At 51.2% G+C, this 21,474-nt stretch overlaps 1 protein-coding gene across 2 annotated transcripts; it reads left to right on the forward strand.

The window, feature by feature from the left end:
* The first annotated feature begins 521 nt into the window (after positions 1-521).
* CTSB (cathepsin B) lies at positions 522-20,293 on the forward strand. 2 transcript variants are annotated; one of them, XM_046656740.1, is made up of 10 exons: positions 522-641; positions 12,885-13,035; positions 13,319-13,404; positions 14,175-14,289; positions 15,173-15,291; positions 16,123-16,208; positions 16,519-16,665; positions 17,216-17,332; positions 18,705-18,833; positions 19,320-20,293. In XM_046656740.1, exons 2-10 carry the CDS (start codon positions 12,910-12,912, stop codon positions 19,415-19,417), a joined length of 1,023 nt encoding a protein of 340 aa, XP_046512696.1. In that variant the 5' UTR covers positions 522-641; positions 12,885-12,909; the 3' UTR covers positions 19,418-20,293. The 2 variants fall into 2 exon arrangements, with proteins under 2 accessions (XP_046512696.1, XP_046512695.1); XM_046656739.1 differs by lacking the exon at positions 522-641 and adding an exon at positions 5,957-6,092.
* The last annotated feature ends 1,181 nt before the right edge of the window (positions 20,294-21,474 follow it).

Raw genomic sequence — 21,474 nt, forward strand, 5'->3', positions numbered from 1 at the left:
GCCTTTTAAGGCTCTTCCGGGAGGCCCGCTGTCTCTGTAAGCCCAACTCTGGCAGTGGTTTCTGAATGAATGAAATGAGAGATAGTTATCCTTTCCCCCAAGCAGGGATCCAGCAGGCTGCGAATGCGCTGTGTTCAGGCAGCGGCGGACCCTGGGGAATTTCTCTGGGCTGGGAGGAGGCCCTTAGGGCCACTTTCGCCTCCTTCTGTTCCCCAAGGGGCCCAGTCCGCAGGCTTAGAGGCCGGCGGGGCTTAGTGCCCCTATTCCCGGGCTGGCGAGCTGGCTCCCAGCGGGATCTCCTGAAGCCGAGCCGGGCGCGGGGTCCAAAGCGCGAGCTGGGGGTGGGGACAGAGTGGGGGTGCGGGGTCCGCAGTGGGGTGGGCGGGAAGCCGGGGCGGGGTGCGGAGCCCGCAGGGGTAGGCGAGGGGTGGCGGGACCCGCAGCGGGAGAACAGGGAGCCGGGGGCGGGGCGGCGGCTCGCGGCGCCCACGTGACTTGTCGGCGGCCGCGGCGCGGGGCGGGGCGGCGCGGGGCCGTACTTAGGCGGGGCGGCCGGGCGGCCACTGCAGCTGCTCGGGCTCGGCCGGCTCCGTGGGGCGCGCTCGCAGGCGGCAGGCCCAGGCTCTCGGCGGCGCGGCGCGGTGAGTGCGGGCGGACAGGCGGGCGCGGGCGCGGGCGCGGGCGCGGGCGCGGCGCAAGTGACCTTGGCTGGGCATGGGGAGGTTGGGGCCCCTCTGCGCCGCGCTCCGGGCCCAGGCGCGGTCTCGCCGCGTCCCCAAGGCCGGCGGGAAGGAGGGACCCTCGGGCTGTCGCAGCTGGGCGTGCAGCTTTTAGCCGCCTGCTAAAAGTCCCAGTGGTGAGACAAGCAAAAAACAACCCTTCCGCGGGCAGCCGGGCCCCCTGCCCCCACCCCGGCCGAGGAGCTCGCGCCCGCCGGCCCCTACCCTTGGGCTGCGTTCGTGCCCCGGGCAGGGTCAGCCGACCCCGGAGGCGGCCAGGGCGGAGTTGCGGGGTTTTCTGGGGAGATGGAGGGAGGAGCCTGCGAGGAAGAGCTTGGCCCGCGTCCCAGTGCCTTTTCGGCTAGAACCTAGCTCCTCAGCCCCTTGTGAGCTTCTGGACCACAGTTCCTCGGCAAAAATTGCTAAGATAATAGTATCTACCTGCATCTATTTTAAGTGTTTTCTTCTTCCAAAGGGTTTGCCTGGGCAACTTTCTGCGCACAATCACACACAATTCCAGGGACCCCGGAAGACAGGAGACTGGAACTGGGTGGAGTACGGTGGAACCCACACGAAGGGTTAAAGCCACGGTTGGCATGAGAATCTGTCTAAGCAGAGAGGAGGCTAGGGGACTGTATAGGGCGTGGGGGAGAGTACTCCACCTGAGAGTGTGGGGAGAGGAAGAGCATGCCACGCCCTAGTCCTTGACTGCTGTGGAAGGGAGACAGTGCCTCAGGCCCGGGGTGGTATGGGAGAGGGGAGAGCAGGGCAGAGTCTCTGGGGCATCACCTCTTCCCTCAGTTAATGACCCTGGTGGCCTGGCAGAGGGAGCATCTAGGGAGCAGGGGTGGCAGTGGGACTGAATTGGAGGGCTCAGCAGACAGTCCAGATAAATGTGAATCATGTTTGCCTTCTTAGTGGGTCTAGGTCAGCCCCTTCTCCGGGTGCTGAGGAAGCCAACAGGCTGGTGCAGGGAGAAGGGCAGCAACCAGGCTTCACATCCCTCTACCTGATGCTATAGAGACCCTCACACCCCGTGGGAGTGGAGGTGCTTGGTTTCAAAGGGAGACCTAACACCGTTTGTTACCTTGGAAAGACTGGTCCTCAAGTGCTGCTTCAAACAGAGGTGAATGCAGCTGAGATGCATTCATCTAATTGAATTTAAAGATGCAGAATGATAAGGGGAAGAGGCTTAGAAGGGCGTCTGGTTTGGTAAAGCTACTTTCCTTTTCTTCCATCACCTCCTTAATGGAGAACTGTTTCCTGTTGGTACTGGTGATGGTGACCTAGTGCCCTAGAGTAAAGAAAGGGGCTGGGCTTCCCCCGCCCTGTGTCACTTTCCCAGAGAGAATTGAAGGCACCTTGGAGAAAGGGTCTGCTCAAACCTTTTGGGGCGTTTGTCCCAGAGCTGAGGTACTGCTGAGTGGAAAAGTGCAGATTCCTTATCTGGGGGCTTCCCAGCCCCTGGAGGGAGGCAACACAGGCCAGATGCAGCCCTGGCTCCAGTAACTTCCCTGATGTTGGGTCCGGATAGCCCTGTTTCGGAAGTGGTCAGGTGGTGAGGGTGGAAGCCCTTTGGCTCCAGGATGTACCTGCCCACGTGCTGCTGATTCAGCAGCTGGAACTGAGGCCTTTCGTGGAGACTGGTTCTGTCTCAGACTGCTGGACCTGAGAGTTGGAGTAGGAAGTTGCACACATTTTAGGGGTAAGAGAAATTTTGTGTTACTGTTGGTAGTTGAATGGAGACGCGAAAGGACAGCCCTTCCAGGGGAGCCTTGGAATGACTGGGTGACTTTTCTTAGGTGTGGTAGTCAGCTGTGGTTGTGTAGAATGTCCCTGTCCTTCGGAGAGAAGGACTGAAATATTTCGGGGTGAGGACTCACAACATCTGCCACCAATTTTTTTTTTTTTTAAGATTTTATTGTTTCCTTTTTCTCCCCAAAGCCCCCCGGTCCATAGTTGTATATTCTTCGTTGTGGGTGGTTCTAGTTGTGGCATGTGGGACGCTGCCTCAGCGTGGCTTGATGAGCAGTGCCATGTCTGCACCCACGATTCGAACCAGCGAAACACTGGGCCGCTTGCAGCGGAGCGCGCCAACTTAGCCACTCGGCCACGGGGCCAGCCCCTCTGCTAGCAATTTTTGATAGATGGGCTTGAGGAAAGTATTAGGAATATGAGGTCGAACTATATGAAATGGGAATTTGTGTGGGTCAAGAAGGTGTGCACTCTGGGCACTTCCATATCGTTCAGTCTCACATGTAGTGTGATGGTGGGGGTTGACAGTAAGTTGAATCAGCTGAGGTACATACAGGTCTGTATCGCACACGTGGGATACTGGGAAGCAGTCAGCAGTCTACGCCTGGTCCCATAGCATCATCTCTCTTGGTTTACGCTCTCGGCGCACACTCCAGGAGCCCCCTAAGAGAGGGAGCATGGGAGAGAAATCCCGAGTTCTTCCGTGGTTGATGATGTGCATATTCCACCCTAGGTTGGATAGGGAGAGGGGATCTAGGGATCAAATGCCATTCCATCTTTAGACTTTAATTAGTTCTGTTTTTAACCTCAAGCCTCCTCCCCACCCCTATCCAGAGCGCCTGGGGGCCTCTAGGTCTCGGGTGTGTGTGGGGTTTTTAGGGTGAGTGCGTTCCCTCTTGGTCACAGTTCCCCTTTGCAGGCAGCAGGTTTCAGCTTCTGTGCTCTGCAAGTACATTACCGCTACTGTGCCTGCTCCGGTCTTCCTGAGAGACCTCGTAGCTCCTATCTGCTCTTCTCTTCTCTTGGTTTTTTTTTTTTTTTTTTTTTTTTTTTTTTGCTACTTTTAATACTTTGTATCAATCCATGAACAATATTATTTAAATCCATGTAACTTTGTACTGCATGTATCCTCCTTTTCCACACCTATTTATGAGAGCTATTTATATTGATACATATAGATCAAGTTCATTCATCTTAAATGAACAGTGTGTTTATCTACTGAGGGAAAATTAGGTTGTTTTTGCTTTTTCACTGTTGCTCACAGAGCTACACCTGGTATCTCTCAGACGCTTGCAAGAGTTTCTCTGGGGCAAAAGCAGGAGAAATAGAGTTAATTGCAGGGTGGAAAGGTGTGTGCACCTTCCAATTGCTGGGTACTGACAGTGCTGTCCGTGAGGTTTACCAGCGTATACTCCCAGCAGTGTTAAGTGTTCCTGTTCCTAATTTTTACCAACACTAGATATTACCAGACTTCAATTTTTGCCAATCTGATTGGCTTGAAATGGTGTCCCTGTTTTAATTTTCATGACTAGGAGTTAAAATGTAATTCTTTGCCCTAGGAAATTGTTGATTAGTGAAGCTTTTCTGTTTTTGTTGTTGATCAGTGGTAGTGTTTGTAGTTTTAATGTGTTTATGAACAGCTAGAACTTAATAAGGTTTCTTTAGATCCTAACCTAGGTATATGGACTTCTATATTAGATAACGTTTTCTAATTTTTAACTCTCAGAATGCATGTGAGTTTTGGGTACTGGCAGTCTGACTCTCCTACTTTACAGATGGAAAAACTGAGGCACCTGCAAGTCTGTGACATGATGGGGGTCACTCAGATAATTGTGGTGGAATCTCTCCTAGAATTTGGCCTCTTGACCATTCTCCATCCCTGGTCAGCTAGACCATTCAGGGGTTACTCTTCACCTATGAAACAGAAGCATTATACAAGACCAAAGGTCCTCTGCCAGCATCACTGTTTGATGAATGCTGGGTGCTGGGAAGGATGCATGCCTGCAGTCTTATTTATTTATTTTTTTTGAGGAAGATTAGCCCTGAGCTAACTACTGCCAGTCCTCCTCTTTTTGCTGGGGAAGACTGGCCCTGAGCTAACATCCATGCCCATCTTCCTCTACTTTACACGTGGGATGTCTACCACAGCATGGCTTTTTGCCAAGTGGTGCCATGTCTGCACCCAGGATCCAAACTGGCGAACCCCGGGCCACCGGGAAGCAGAACGTGCGAACCTAACCGCTGCGCCACCCAGCTGGCCCCCAGGCCTGCAGTCTTGATTGTGTTATCTGTCTCTACCAGGCCAAGAACTCATTTAGTTTGGTCATCAAGATAACCTAGAGTTACTAGCAAGGATAGGGGAGGGGGATGGGCCAGATACCACCAAGATAGTAAACTGATTCATTATAGAGCACTGTGAGAACATCTAGATATTCTGCCAAGAGACCCAGCAGGGGCTGGGCTTCTCCATGACCCTCTGATCTGGATTTGGGGCAGGATGTATGCACACGCCTGCGTGCATGCACGCACACACAAGTCACATGGTCTCCAGGCTTGCGCAAGACCTAGGAAGGTGGTGCCGACCAAGGGCTTCAGCCCTTCAGGGTTGTGGGATTGTCAGACATTAGCTGGGAGCCATCTGCTGCCTGTTCTTGATCCACTTAACCTTACAGGAGTTGGGGTGTGCTTTGTTCTTATGGGCAAGATAGCAGAAGGCAGAATAAACCATCATTTGAGGGCTTGTTGCTAAAAATAGGGGGATCATAGTTTTTCATCCACCCTGGGATATTTTGAGAATAAAAACAATTAGCCTGGGAGAGCAAGAGTTAACTGACCTGTGCATGGGGAGAGGTATACTCACCCCACTAGTGAATGAGAGACGGTTTCCTGGTGGCAGTTCAGCGTAAGGGCTGCCTGCTCTGAGCCAGGCTGCGGGGAAGGCACTTTCAAAAAAAACATCTCTTTCCATCTCCCAACAGCCTTGTGAGGTATCTCTTCCTGGGGGGTCCAGGAGAGGAAACCAGGACCAAGCCAGAGCCAGAGAGGTGAGGTTTTTCCGTTGCTTGCTTTTGTGGCCGCCAGTGTCTCAGCTGTCCCAGCCGGCAGGGAGATGTAATCTAGCCTATGATCGAATTGGGGAGCTGCTGTGTTCCTGCAGGCTGGAGAGGCATGGAACACTAATCTCGTTTACGTCTCTAAGGATTTCTAAAAGCTTTTATAAAGTCCTCCCAGGGTCCTTCAGAATCTGGGCAGTGTGCCCATTTTAGAAACCAAGATATGGGGATGTAGTGTCCCCTTCACATCTCAGTCAGTCTCAGAAGTGATGAGCCAAGCTGGTGAGCACAAGCTTCTGGAACTTTTGCCCAGATTGTCTTGTTTCTCAAGAATACAAAATATTTTGACAGTTGAGGACCTTTCTGGGGTCCATTGTTTAAGCCTAAGGTAGTAATTTTCTTCTCTTTGCAGGTTGTGGGCTGCTATGGCTGATCTAAGGCAATGTTCCATTTGTGGCCGCTGTAGCTACAAGGTTTCCAGACACTGTGGGAGAGTAGCTTGAGTAGGCTGGCCCTGCTGAACCTGGTGGGAATTAGTCACTTATTTTGGAGAGATGATTGGCAGGTGGGTAGCAGGGGAAGTACTTATGAGTGCCCTAAAGGGTTTAGCTGGGTGAGGCAGGCGTGGGGCCTTCTCACTGCTTCTCCTGGTTCCCTTGGAGCCTGCTGGTGGCCAGCTATGGTGGACATCTTCTCTGGGTCACGGCAGGTGCTTGGGAACATTCAGCTGTAGGGAGCCCAGCTCTGGGGGACAGAGCCACCTGGTGCCTGTTGATCCTCATGGCTTTATGGAGACAGGTGATCACTAGGAGCCATTTTTTGTTTTTTTAATTTGAAGATCATAAGCCAAGAAGCAGTTAAACACGTTTCCATTGTGAGCAAAGACATGAAACACGAAAGACCACATCAAGGCTGTAATTCAGACTCAGAAAGGAGGGGTCTCAGGTGTGCTTCAAGTGGATTGGAGCATGTTCGAGATCAGGGCGCTGATGTCGGTCACCACAGCACTGCTCCAGCATTGAGGTGTAACCGGGCAGACTCAAGCCCAGGGGGGTGAAGGTGTGCCCAGTGTTGTCATGTGGCTGTACTGAAGTGGTCGGCCCTTTGGGAACAACTGCCATCAGTGACAGCAAGAGACTAGACCAGTCTCTGTGGAAGAGAAAGAAACTTAGAAAGTTCTCTAGCAAGGTCCCACTAAATTTTCACAACCCTCTCTTTCCACCTTCCCCCCAACCTGTCACCCTCTGCTGATATATAAGGCACAACCTTAATTTGTGGCGATTGGCAAAGTGTGGCCACTCAGTTTTTTGATTCTTTAGAGCCAACTGTGAAAGAGGTCAGCAGTGTATGAACAGCAGCTGTGGGCAAGGAAAAGTGAGGTACTGGATGAAAGACTGTTGGTGGACATTCATTCATCTTTTTCTGTATTGGCCAGAAGATTGCAGCTGGCTTATTTGGAAATTTCAGGTATATATGTCTTTTCTCCTTAGAGCCAGTACAGATTTAGAATTCAGTCTACCTGAGGGCTCTGTAACCTCGTAAGAAAGCTTTTTTAAAAATCAAGGTTGGTGGCAGCCAAAACTGATTTCATGTCCTTAGGGATGTCAGGACTTGAAGCCTCCTGCGACTTGGCATCAGCTCCTCTCCTTCTGTGCTCATTCCACCTCCTTCCAGAGTCCCAAGGTCCACATTAGTCCCAGGAATGGCTTCAAAGTAGTCTGGGGAATGGTTCTGCTGTGAGGGGAGGTGGAAGGATCGCCTGGCAACAGGTCCTTTTTTGCACACGACAATATTCTGCAGAACTTCAGTGGAACGTGCTTTCATATAAACCGTTAAGTGCTATAGGGGTTTGGAAAGGAAAGAAATGAGAGAGCCCATTAATTTTTAGCCAGACGTTAACTTAGAAAAGAGGCAGGGGGTGTGGTGGAGCCCCCGGTCTGTGAGGAAGTCCAGCTGACCTAGCTCTGGGTGTAGCATCTGCCTGTGGCTGTTCCCCCCACCCCTGCCCCGGGCCCACACCCTGAAAGGGAGGGAGTCTGGTGACTTGCAAGTTTCTTATCCTGTTTGGGCCCCTCTTCCCTCATGAAATAAGGACTTTCTGTTCATTCTCTCCTATAGTTAAAGAAAAAAACCCATAGAATTGAGTAATAAAAGGGAAGTGTGTGCCCAAAAGACAGGAAGGGAGAGCTGGTTCTGTTTCGTGGTAAGACCCCGTGACCGGCTTGTTAACAGCACAGCTTGTTTTAACCACATGTGTGTGGTTTGTCCAGTGTTCCTGATTTGTGTGGCTGTGGAAAGAAAGATGGCTGGTGCTCACTAGAATGAAATGGCCACAGCTCTCGGGTGTCTGTGTCTGTACCTCCAGGAAGAGAAATTTGAGTTAATATTCTTTGGGCTCTCAGCGGTCTCAGAACCCTCAAAATGGAAGCCCATTTGGAGGTTAATTGAGGTTAAAACTTTAATTTTAGGGGGTCAGCCCGGTGGCATAGTGGTTAAGTTTGCGTGCTCCGCTTTGGCGGCCCGGGGGTTCACAGGTTCAGATCCCAGGCACAGACCAGACCCAGCACTGCTCATCAAGCCATGCTCTGGCAGCATCCCACATAAAATAGAGGAAGATGGGCACAGATGTTAGCTCAGCAACAATCTTCCTCAAGCAAAAAGAGGAAGATTGGTAACAGATGTTATGTAGCTCAGGGCCAGTCTTCCTCACAATAAAACAAACCAAATGAAAAAAACCCTTCAATTTTAATACATACTCTTCTTTGTGATGTTGAGGTACCGGGGACAGCCGACTGGAGTTCTCTTGCACAGGCTAGAAGTGGGGGAAAGAAGAGAAGAGAGGGAAGGAAGGACGAAGGGTGGAGAGGCGGACCTGGAACTCAGGAGCCCACGTGAGCAGCCTTCATTGCCTTGTTGCTGTATGGCAGGCACTGTGACAGCGCTTCTGCCCAGCCTCAGCTCACTCTTGACTTCCACCTGGAGAAACTAATGGTTATTAGCTCCATTTTACAGGTGGGGAAACTGAGGCTCAGTGAAGGCTTATGCTCAAGGGCGCACAGTTAGTAAGTGGAAGAGCCGAGATCGGAATCTAGGTCTCCTGACTCTGAGCCCTGTGCTAATCCTTACTGCCCACTGCAGTGGCTGGTGACCACTTGAACCCAACTCAGACGCTCTCCCATAGTGCCACAGCGCTGTGCCAGGGGTGCTGGGGCTGGAAGGAAGGGCTTCCCAGGTGCTCAGTCTGGATGGGGTTGGGAGTCGGTGGTTCCTGCTGAGCTACGAGCTCCCGGGTCTGCAGGTCGCCAGGGCCCTGGTTCTCCACTGAGGTAGGGTCATGAGGGAGAATAACGTGGACAGGAAACATGGAGGACCTGTGGAACCAGAGGAAAAGAACAGTGTGTGCACCAAAGTCTCACAACTGGTGAAGTAGCCTGGGGGGCCTGGCAGGCCACAGGCACAGGCCCAGCGATGGCCGCGGCAGGTGTCAGGGCAGGAACTGGGAACCATCTGGGAGATGGGCGTGGCCTGTGTTTTCTTCCACCACAGAAACCAGAGAAATCGTGTTCAAAGATCCAGCTTGCTGTGGAAGTGCTCCCATTCTCCACTAGCTTATGATTTAACATCCCAGCAAACAGATAGCTAAGCCCCAAGAGGGCCTCTGGGGGTCACTCCTGTTTGACATCCAGGGAGCATTCTGCCAGGACTGCCTCAGATTGCCTCAGGCTCTGGCCACGTGCTGGTCTCCCTGGACAGGTCCTGGTGAGAGCTGAGGATGGCACCCTTTCCAGGTGCCATTCTAATCGGCCCTCAGCCAGACCTCGACGTGCAGGGCGTGCGCACTCTCAGTGTTTCCACACTAGATTCTCCCATCTTGGAAAGATGTTGATGCCAAGTGTAGATCAGAGGGTGTCAATAAAAAGAAAGGAACCTGACCACTTTGCTCTTCTGCCCAGAGGCCTCAGAGAGCTGCCTTGCCCCTTCCACCATGAGGACACAGCGAGACATTTACCTAAGAGTTTGGAGACCATGTGGGCCCCTGATGTGTGTTGTGTGAGCAGCAGCCTCCCCATGAGTCACCAAAACTGGGAAGGTTAAGTGTTTTGAGCAGGAAGCCTCTTTGGTGGCTGGGGAGACAATTGGAGATGCACTGGGGGCTCATGAAAACAAGTGTTCTTTTCTCACTTTGGTGGCACTGGATCTTTCGTAGCACTAGCTGTTATTCTTCCTAAAAGAACAAAACCTCCAATATAATGTTCCTTTAAAAAAAAAAAAGAGGGGCCGGCCCGTGGCCAAGTGGTTAAGTTCGCACACTCCGCTTTGGTGACCCAGGGTTCATCGGTTCGCGGTTCGAATCCTGGGCGCGGACACGCCGCTGCTCCTCAGGCCATGCTGAGGCGGCATCCCACATGCCACAACTACAAGGACCCACAAGTAAAAGTGTACAACTATGTACCAGGGGCTTTGGGGAGAAAAAGGAAAAATAAAATCTTTAAAAAAAAAAAAAAAAGATGATATAGTGAAAAATGTCTCCTTGCCACAGTTTCTTGTTCCTTTTGTGTGTTTTTCGTGCTGCGTTGCGTGTAGTGACAGGAATGTATGTGGACATTGCTCAAGGGGCCCAAGTGCTGACTGTGACTCACCTGTTCCTTGCTTTCTTTCACTTCCTGGCTGTCTTGGGCATTTTGACTTTATCGGTACAGTATGAGTCACTTCAGCTAGTTCATTTCTTACTGGCTGCTTGCGTTCTGTTATTTAACCATTTACCATTATGTAACAGTTACTGCTTTGTTTCTGGTCTTTTGCTAATAGAAAAAATATTCAGTAGACATCCATGTACCCATATCTTTGCATTTCGAGGCTAGTAGGATAAATCTGTAAATGTCGAATTGCTGAGTCAAAGGGCATGCGGATGGAAAAATGGATGGAGCCGGCCAGGTGGGCCTCTCCATGGTCGTCTTCCACTGGGTCTTCATCACCAATGCGGTGTCTGTTTCCCCACATCCTACAGCCACTGAAGTCTAACAGGCTGTCCAGGCTTTGCCGGTCTGACTGAAGATCAATGCCTCCTTCACTTTTTCTGCATCTCCCTATGGTTGAGCGTCTTTGTTGGCCTTCGTAATTCTTTTTCTGTAAATTCAGTATGACCTTCTGCCCTTTTTCTATGATGCTGTTCTATTCTGAATTTTCAGAGCCCTTTGCATATTAAGGAAATGAAACCTTAGGTATATGTAGGCACAATTTTTTTTTTCAGATTGTCACTTTCTATTTTGTTTTTCTAGAAGAGAGGCTTTATTTTCATGCAGTCAAACATTTTGCCTTTAAGGTTTTGTTTCATGTCAATCTTAGGCATTCCTCACTCCAATATTACGTTTTTAAAAGTGCATTTATTTTCTTCATACAACATCTGTGTTTTTATTCAAGATCTTTGTTTCCTGTAGCACTTTTTGTGTAGGAAATCAAGTGTAAAGCTTCAGCCTTACTCTGTTTTTCAAAATGCCTCCCCAGTTGTGCGAGCACCGTCTGCTCACATGCCGGTTCCTCCGTCGCGTCTGCTCCGTACGTTGGATTCCCACACGTAGGACGTGCTTCTGGGTGGTCTGTTGATCCAGCTGTTCCTGGACCAGCTTTGCCCAGGGTTTTATACTACATCTACTACCCTGGAGGGCCAGGCCCGCGTCCGTGCTCTTCTCCAGAACTGTCTTGCTGTCCTCACACGTTTATTCTTTCAGATGAATTGTTGCTTAAGCAACAGTTAAGTTTATATTTCCATCAACTATAATTCGCCCTGTGGGAGGCAGCACCGTCATCTTCCTGTAACCCTCGCAACAACCTGTGACCTGTGAGGGGGTGAGTTGTTTCACATGGCCCGCTGTGTAAGCCCCTGAGGTCAGGGACGGCACATCCCCCAACACACGTGCGGTGCTGTAGCACCCAGGACCCGTGTCTTGTTTTCATCAGAGCAGCTCGCCTCAGAGGCCAAGCTGGAACTTTACAGTCTCCTGACTTGCAGTCCGAGATCTAAGGCCCATGGTTGTGATGTGATGGTTTTCGTCTCGGAGGCACCGTCTCTGAAAACAGAAGCAGAGCCCTTGGCTGACTGGAAAAACCAGAGGGAATCCCAGGGGACTTGTGCCACTGGCCAGACCAGCTCTGCTTCCCTGGCTCTCCCGAGACTGGCACACGCCGAGCTTGGGTTGGCTGGTGTTTTGCTTGTTTTGTATCCAAAATGTGGCCTGTGGGCTTTGTTTTCTCCTGGATTTTTCTCATCCCGTTGGTCCTCCACTTGACGTAATCACACAGACTTTTTATGCTTTCAGAGCACTAAGGTGGGAAGAGTCTCAAACTTGGTTCCTCAAATCCATGGAAAGGCAGTTTGGCAGAAGTGGAGAGGGCACTGGACTCCATTTAGCCTGGAGATCTAGGTTTATTTGTTCATTTGGGATGGACTTGTTGATACTGCTTGTTGCCTGGGCCCTGGGGTTGACAGACAGCAGGTCAGCCCTGGCGCCGTCCTCGCAGCTCACAAGATGGTGGAGGCCACAAACCATCCAATAAACAGTACTGTCTGAGAGTGTGAGCCCTGCCCTAGCTCTGAGCGACAGCCCTGGAGACCCAAGCAACACGTGTCACTGGCCCGAAGTGGCTTGGGGCCCTCCCTCACTGCAGGCCACATAGCCCCTCTACTTTCTCTCTCCTGGCTCCCAGCCACCTGGAGGAGAAGCACACACCATCTGTTTCAGGCCATTTGGGCTGCTACAGCAGAATACCACAGACTCGGAGGTTTCTAAACACGTCGATTTCTCATGGTTCTGAAGGCTGGAAGTCCAGGGCGTCAGCATGGTCAGCCGAGGGCCCTCGTCCAGCTCACAGACTTCTCACTGTGTCCTCACATGGTGGATGGGATGAGGGATCTTTCTGGGCCTCTTTTATAAGGGCCCTAATTCCGCATATGTGGGCTCCACTCTCATGACCTAGTCACTCCCCAGATGCCCCACTCCCTATACGTCACATGGGAGGTCAGGATTTCAACGTGAGTTTGGTGGTGGGGGTGCATAAACATAGTCTGTAGCGCAGTCCTGGGTGCTACGGGCACAGGTTGGGGCTTTGAGATGAGGCCTGGGAGCCCACAGGCACCACAGATACTTGAGGGCTCTCTGCTGCCACGCCCAGGCTTCACAGAAGAGGGACCTGAGGAACAGAAGGGGCAAATGGCAGAGCCAGGATGAGAACCTGGGTCTTTCGACCACTGGGTTGTTCCTGGCCCCAGAACCGTGCTGCCTGAGATAGCGCTCTTGTGTGTGTTAGACACTTGAACTGAGTGAAGGAGGAGTATGCTGATGTCTTGTGTTCTTTCTAGGTGAATCTAGGATCCAGCTTCCAAAATGTGGCAGCTCTTGGCCGCCCTCAGCTGTCTGGTGGTGCTGACCAATGCCCGGAGCAGGCCGTATTTCCAGCCGCTGTCAGATGAGCTGGTCAATTATGTTAACAAACGTAACACTACGTGGAAGGTGAGCTGTGGGGGCTGCTTCCTGCATGTGTCCCCTCCGAGGATTGAGCTCTGCACTCTGGTTCCTGAGGGAGGTGGCTGCAGCTGTTTGCATGTCTGAATTTTGGGGAACGCAAACATCCGGTCTAGGGCAGTGCCCCAGCCCCCTTGCTCTGCTGAGTTGGATGGGACCCCTCATCTTGTCAGGCCTTGCACCTGGGCAGTGTGCACACTCACATCCGCCCCCTCGCTGGAAACAACCCCTCTGTTGGTGGGTGACTGCTGTGGGCGGGGCTGTCTTCCAGGCCGGACACAACTTCCACAATGTGGACCTGAGCTATGTGAAGAGGCTGTGTGGCACCTTCCTGGGTGGGCCCAAGCTGCCCCAGAGGTGAGTGCGTGCTCCCCGGGGAGGATGCACTGCTGTACCTGAACGGCTGCCATATGAGCGGCAGTGTTTGGGAGAGTGGGAAGGACGCAAGAGAGAGGCCTCCCTGGTGTCCGTAGGTCTCAGTTCCCCTAGAGCTACAGGGACTCTACTCGAGGTCCAGGGCTCAGCCCCAAATGCCAGAAGTTCCCTGTTGTGCTTCTCCGGGTGTCTCCAAGGCCCTGTGGGGAAGGCCCTGGGGCTGGGTCTCCACAGTATGGATGGGCCCGATTTTGAATAATTTAAGGAAAAGCTAAAGAATAGCCATATGATCTGCCATTAGTGTTTTATTTTTCTAGAAAACTTGGCAGTGGACATTCTCATATGGCTATTACTCTTATAGGAAGCGTTAGAAAAATCTCGCAATGAGGGTGAGATAGTTAAGTTATGGGACATCACACAGTGGTGAAGACAGTAAAAATGGTGCAAGGAACCTGGGCAGATGTTTGTGATTGGGGGTGGGGTGGAGGAAGCAAGAAACACAATTATCTGGACCCTATGGTTAAGACTCTTGAAGAGTATCCATGAAATATTTCTAGAAAGAAGCATATGGAATGATAAGTTGTGTTGAGCAGTAGAATCAGGTTTTCTTTTATAAAATTTCAAGGGGACATCCCTGCACATGTCCTCATCCCTCACTCCCTTTCTAGGTCCCAAGTCAGCTGGCCTTCGCAAGGATTGGGGTGGGTTGAGTGGTCAGATGTGAGCTTGTAATAGAGACCTTCCTTATCCAGAGTTTGGTTTGCTGAGGACGTGGTTCTGCCTGAAAACTTTGATGCCCGGGAACAGTGGCCAAACTGCCCGACCATCAAGGAGATCAGAGACCAGGGTTCCTGTGGCTCCTGCTGGGTGAGCCCTGCTGGCGGGAGGGGCTGGAGCAAAGCGGGAGGAGGTGGGGTGGGAGTGACCGGGGAGAAGGTGTTGGACCAACTGTGACTAGGCAAGTCACATAAACTTCCTGACTCTCACTCTCCACGAATGTAAAAATCATAAAGATCCTAAAATCATGAGTTCTTGCAAGGATTGGGTGGAAGAATGGACGTGTGAAGCACCCTGTGCAGGGCACAGCCTGTGTGTGGGTTGTGAAGCTGTTTATTTCTCTGTTTGACACACTGTCCTGGTCCATCAGCCAATACCATGACTTTTGACCCCTGCTCTGCTTCTTGAAGCCTCCCATCCGTATCTGTACTCAGTGAACTGTCTTGTTTTTTTAACTGTGGTAAAATACACATAATCTAAGTTTAACCATCTTAATCATTTTGAAGTGCACTGCTCAGTGGCATTATTCACACTGTTGTGCAGCCATCACCACCGTCCATCCACAGAGCTCTTTATCCTCTTGTACAACTGAAACTCTCCCCATGAAACACTAACCCCCTGCTTCCTCCCCTCGCCCCTGACAGCCACCTTTCACTTCCTGTCTCTGACTTTGACTAGTCTGGGAACCTCATATAAGTGAAATCAGACAGTATTTGTCCTTTGTGTGAGCTCTGTCTTTATATTGAAATCCAAAATCACGTGTTTCAGAAATGAACCAAGTGCCCAGGTAGAGCCTTAGGGGTGGGGACTGGTTTCTTGCTTCAGAGCTGAGCTTGAGCGCCAGAACCCTCACCTGATATCTGGAGAAACTAGCCACCAAGAAGGTCTGAGGTGCCTGCTGTGATCCTCCAAGGTGGTCGCTGGAGGGGCCCGCAGTCCTGGAGTGGGGCTCACCTGGGTGATGTTCCTACAGGCATTTGGGGCTGTGGAAGCCATTTCTGACCGGATCTGCATCCGCACCAATGGGCATGTCAGCGTGGAAGTGTCTGCTGAGGACATGCTCACCTGCTGTGGTGACCAGTGTGGGGACGGGTGAGTCAGAGCTAGCACCTCCCACTGTGGGAGCCTGGTTCCCGGGAATGGCGCCAAGAGACTCTAGGCCGAGGCCGCCTCAGGTGGCCCATGACTGTGAGGGCTCCCTGGGAGTGGGAGTGGTACTCCTTGAGGGTGGAGGGTGGTCCTTTGCTGAGACAGCGTGGGAACCTGGGGAGTCTGTAAGCAGGCCCTAGTGTGGCTTCTGCTTTCTTGGAGGTACCTGAAACCAGGCTGGGCCCACAGAGCTGGGTGTGGGTGGTGTGTTCTGGGCCACACAGATGGTCTCAGAATATGGGGTTAAATTTCTGGTCACAGGTCTGGTTTTTATCATCCTTCTTCCCTTTTTCGCTCAAGGAAATGTAATAGCCTCTGGGCCTGTTTCCTCGTCTGTAATTAAGGATGATGGGTCCCCAAATTGGTCACACAGCACTAAACTCCTCCCTCAGGTGCCTGCCCTCCACCAGCTCTGGCCTTGGTTCTGCAACAGTGGTTCTCAGCCGGGGCTGCAGGTCAGAAATACCTGGGAGTTAAAAAAAAAAAAAAAAAGTGGTGTGCGTGGGCCTCGTCCCACACCACTTAAATCAGAATCCCTGGCATGGGTGTTTTTTGTAAGTACCCCAGGGCGTTCTAACGTGCTGCCTGATTGAGAATCCCTGTTCTAGAAAAGGCACAGCCTAGTTTGGTGTAGGCATGACTATGAGAGTCCTTCTGTCTTCTGGAGAATCTTAGTGGCAAGGCTGGGAACCTGGGGCCTTGGGCACCAGGCAGCGGTGTGGGAGCAGCTAGAACTTCTCTCATAGTGAATTTGACGAATGGCTCTTTTCTTAGCTGTAATGGGGGCTTTCCTGCTGAAGCTTGGAACTTCTGGACAAAACAGGGCCTGGTTTCCGGTGGCCTCTATGACTCCCATGTAGGTGAGTGTCTGCCCTAAGCCCCTCTCTGGCCAGATGGATTTTATAAGCAGTGAATAATGATGGTCTCATTTTCCATTACAAAGTGAAGGTCGAGGGTTGAGGGGAGGAGTGCTGGGCTGAAAAATAGGGTAGACAGACACGCCAGTCCTCTCTGTGGCAGAATTAGTAGCAGGCGCAAGAGCAGCGTCAATGCTGCAGACGTCAGGGTAACTATGATCCCACTAGCCGTTGCCCCACTTCTTCTCTCTGGCCTCAAAGGGCCTCTGTAGGGGCCGTTGGCTGACACCCTCCTTTCTACTTGACCCCCTAGGTTGCAGACCCTACTCCATTCCTCCTTGTGAGCACCACGTGAACGGCTCCCGGCCCCCATGCACGGGGGAGGGAGGGGACACTCCCAAGTGCAGCAAGATCTGCGAGCCCGGCTACAGCCCCTCCTACAAAGAAGACAAACACTACGGTAAGCTGGGGCCCGGGCCACCCAGCGTGCCGGCCAGACCTGCTGTCTCCCTTCCCAGGCCAGAGGAAGGGAGAGGCCAGGGCAGTAAGACCTCAGAGTCAGGAAGACAGGATGGAAAAGGGAGGGTCATCGATGCCTCTCTTGCCGGAGGGAACAGCGCACACTGCATTTTCTGCATGTCTCCACCCTGAATTCAGCTTTAGGAATGGTGTCTTAGAGTCACAGACGCTCAGAGCTGGAAGGGACCAAACCCCTCATTTTACGTAGGAGTAATCAGACCCCAGAATCCTTTTGGGTACCACTCTGCCCTTCTTCCAGAGTCTCATGCTCACTGCCCCCTCTCACCACACAGCCCCCTTCTCCCACTTCTGAGCTTTCAGATCCAACTCAGTTATTCCTGCCTCTGGGAAATCTTCCCTGACTGCCCGGGCTGGGCAAGTCCCCTAAATGCACAGTCTTCACCTGGTGACTCCCCATAAATCAGTGAATAATTGGCTGATGGAGATGCGGGAGGCACAGCTCACCCCCGCTTGGCTGGTTCATTTGCCAGGATGCAGTTCTTACAGCGTCTCTAGCAGCGAGAAGGAGATCATGGCAGAGATCTTCAAAAACGGCCCAGTGGAGGCGGCCTTCACTGTGTATTCAGACTTCCTGCAGTACAAGTCTGGTGTGTATTGACTCCCTGATGGCAGCGCGGGGGAGGGCGTCCGGGTTCCAGGGGACCAACAGGACTTGATCAGGGGAGGAAAGCAGGGCCTTCAGGAGTAGGACTATGTCAGGCGTCCCCTTGCCCTGCTCTCATTCTTTGCAGGCCACTCAGCAGCTGGCTCCTGGCACTCATAATTGCTGCTCTCGGCGGCTTCCCACCTGCTCTGCCCTCTTGCTCGCATTTGATCTTCTGTACATGCTATTGCAGATATCCTCCCCAGAGTTTTTCTATATGGCCAATTTCTACTTAGCGCGTAAAGGCCAGCTCAAATATCTCCTTTGGAAAGCCTGTCTTCACCTCCATGGAACCACTGGCTCCCACCTCTGTCCACCTCCCTTGCTTTATTGTTGTATTCGCATTGTGACTATAGGTTTGATGTGTCTGGGCCGAGTGACCCTTTTTATTGACCTTTGTTTTGGCAAAGTCCCAGCAACATGCCTACCACCGAGAGGATGAGTCAACAAGAAGCACCTTGCTGTGTGCAATGCTGTGGGGATTCAACCCGGGGAACTGGATGGTCCTGGCCCGAGAGCTGTCTTAGAAATTCCCTATTCCAGATGGGGAGTCAGTGCTGACCGCTTCTGTCTCATTTACCTTCTGCTGGATTGAAAACCCCAAAGCTCTCAACTCGTAAAACAAGGGCTGGACACAGGGAGACGACTCCGGCAAGAAAAAAATGCCATAAAGCACACAGCTTTTAACATAGTCCCCACCCATATTAAAAAGGATGCATTTCCAGTTTGGCAGTGATTCACCAATGAAGGGATAGCCGGGTGGCCCCTCTCTGAGCACCTCAGCTAATATCTTTCTCCACTGATCAGCACTGGCTGTCGCCAGCCCAACCTCTCTCCTACTTCACCTCTCCAGCGTGTCCCCCAGACAGAGCAGCAATTTAAAACTCCTTCAGCCACAAATCCCTTTTGACAGATAAATCCTTATGTGGAGCCCCAATATGAAAAACAGATAATTAGTATTTTAACATTGTTTCTTAAATTAGAATTTATAACTTTAGTTTTAAAGGCAACCAAGAAGCACATTTTGTTGGACTCCATTTTAATATTCACTTAAATGTTTGTGTTGGGCTTTCAAAAATATATTTAAATGATTTCTGAGTGCTGTGGGAACCCCTAGAGCCTTCTGATAGAACACCAGGGTTCGGATAGAACCCTGTTTGAAAACAACAGGGCTCACCCTTTTCTTGTGGCAGGCCTGCTGGGCCTCCTGGACCCCATTTGTCCTGGCTCTGGGGGTAGCCAGCTGAGTTAGAGGGATGCTGTGGGAGAAGGGGCGGCGGCCTGGTCTCCGTCTGAACAGGTTTTTCCTTTCTCAGGAGTGTACCAACACGTCGCTGGAGATATGATGGGCGGCCATGCTGTCCGCATCCTGGGCTGGGGAGTGGAGAATGGCACCCCCTACTGGCTGGTTGGCAACTCCTGGAACACTGACTGGGGTGACAATGGTGAGTGGCGGCTCCCTTCCTGCTTAGAATAGGGTGTTGTGAGCTAGGTCGCAGTGGTCATCTTGTCCTCTGCTCCGCCTGGCTGCACAGCTCCAAATCCTATGCTTCTAGGGCTTAGCTGTGACTGTCTGGGTGCCTTTGAGCTGGGGTTTCCTTTTGCCACAAGGGCAGTCTCTGATCCCAAGAGAAGGTGGCATGGGCCAGGACACAACTTCAAATTGCTGTGCCTGCCACAGTCCCCATCGCACCAGCTGCAGCAACGGTGACGTGGGCTCGAATGAAGTGGTGTCCAGAGGCCTCATGATATGGAGCTGGGCCGCTGGGCAAACAGTTTAAGCCCACAGAGCACCCTGGTGCTGGCTTGGTGACTGCTTTGGGGCTGGCTTGGTAGCTTCTGCTCCTAGGTCTTCAGAGATGAGTCTGAATATGTTGGCAAGGGTCAAAACCCAAAGCACACTCTAAAGGCACCCTGCTTTTACTTTCCAGGCTTCTTTAAAATCCTCAGAGGCCAGGATCACTGTGGAATTGAATCGGAAATCGTGGCTGGAATCCCATGCACTGATCAGTACTGGAAGAGGATCTAATCTGCGGTGGGCCTCTCGGCCAGCCCAGGGCTGTTTTCCCCTAAATAGAGCCAGTTGGGCTATGGGCAGGGGGGCATGTCTTTTATTTTCAGATAAGATACAAGCACTTTTAGACAGGGCCTGAAGGACTGGATTGGGCCAAACCTTGTGTCTACCATCAGAGCTGTCTTCCAAGGAGACACGTCCAAGGCCTGGCTCCCTCCCAGCCCGCTCAGCGGGCTGTTGTCACAGTGCACACACTCAGACCACATAAGCCCTGCGGCCAGCAGAGCAAGTCCTTCCCCTTAGACTAGTGCTGTGTGTAGGGCCTGCTGCTCCAGCTCCGCTGCAGCCAGCTCCTCGGCCTTCCCCATCCATGCATCCCCAGGCAGCAAGACAGAGACATAAAGGGTTAGTAGGTTTTCCAAAGAGACAGAAAGTGAAATTACTAACAAGAGAAATTCCCATGCATCGGTGGTAGGTCTAAACAAGCAGCTTTCCAGATTTGGAATCGGTTGAGAAGAGAAATAGTGGGGCGGGCAGCTCTTTGGAGAAAGCCACGTTCTCCTAGGGCCCCTGCAACTACTGAGCTTTGCCCTGTTGCTAACCATCTCTAGTCTTGTCCTTGGCATGATTCTTTTGTAATAGAAGTTTTATTTTTTGTGCACCTCAGCTGATCATGTGAATGAGAGTCTGATCATTGGAAGAGCCGTGCTAGTTTCACAGATGGGCTCCTTAAATTAAAACTGGGTGGTTATGATTGGGCTGATCTGACCTCTGATACCACAGTGAAACTAGTGTGGGAGAAACCAGCTTTTACTGTTTAAAAATCACTGCTTTACTCTGTTAATTTACAAGGAAAGGAATGACTGTGCCAATAAAAGTGTTCTCCTTCAATGTGAGTCTGTGTTCTGGTGGGATCGCAAAGATCATTTGTCACTGTAGACTTGTAGCTGCTGTCTATCCTTATCCCCCAGAAAGAAGCACGTTCTCGTGGATCTGGGTGCCCTTGAAACTCTAACCACTAACCAGGATCTCTCGCCTCAATTGGGTGGAACAAGATAAATACCTAATTTTAACTTTCTCCTGCCCCAGCCATACTTTTGAACCATGGCTTCTGTCTCTTCGTAGTCCCCTGTCATTCTCATCAACCCTTCTCTGTGAATCCATCCCCCAGACTGCCCCAAGCCTTGATAAGCTCTGCTGCTGCTTAATTTAAGGAGCTAAGAACGTAGTCATACTCGATCTTTTACCAACCACAAACCAGCAGTGACCTGTCTGAGGGTTCATGTGGGCACGGTGTATTGGTGATGTCCCGTTTCCCTGGTGCCCTCCAACACTGGAGTGAGTTGGAGGCAGGGCCTGTGTGCTGTATTTTAAGAGTCCCTGTGACTCTTCAATTTACATTGCTGGTTAAGAATTATACCTTGGCATAGTCCTAGTTAAGAATCAGCAATGAAGTATACTGGTTCTTGAGGGAACTAGAAGAATTGGTACCCATAACACTGGCCTGTCAACACCTCAATTATTTCCCTTCCCCAACCAACAGTTGGACTATTTCCAAAAGCTTGGAAAGTGACTTCTGATTTGACTCAGAAGTTAGGAATCAGAAGCTACCTCAGATAAGCTCTTAAACACCTGGTGAACACTGTAGCAAAATTGGTGAAACATCATAGCACTTGTGAAGTGCTTAACAAGGGTGACCAAAGCCACAAATTTGTAATCACTTTATTCTTACAATTCCAGTTAGAATACATTCATAACTTCAGTGAAGTTCTGGGATATTTCTGCCCACTCCCAAACTGAGTTGAATAATTCCATTTCAATACTGCTTTCCCCCATCGTCACCATGTGCCCACCTGCAACTCCATCATCACCCCAGCAGAGATGTGCTAAATGAAGGACCAAAATGAATTTCGGGGTATCTTCACACTTGGCTTAAGGAGTCTTTGTTAGAAAACAACAAAATAAAAGGGATTTTATGATTGGGATCGATGTCAGCACTTTAATAAAGCTCAAATTACCCCATCAGTCATCACCTCGTCACGTCAGTTCAATTCCCTAGGTGATAAGTTTTC

This window comes from Equus quagga, chromosome 3, assembly GCF_021613505.1.
Source record: "Equus quagga isolate Etosha38 chromosome 3, UCLA_HA_Equagga_1.0, whole genome shotgun sequence".
NCBI lineage: Eukaryota > Metazoa > Chordata > Mammalia > Perissodactyla > Equidae > Equus > Equus quagga.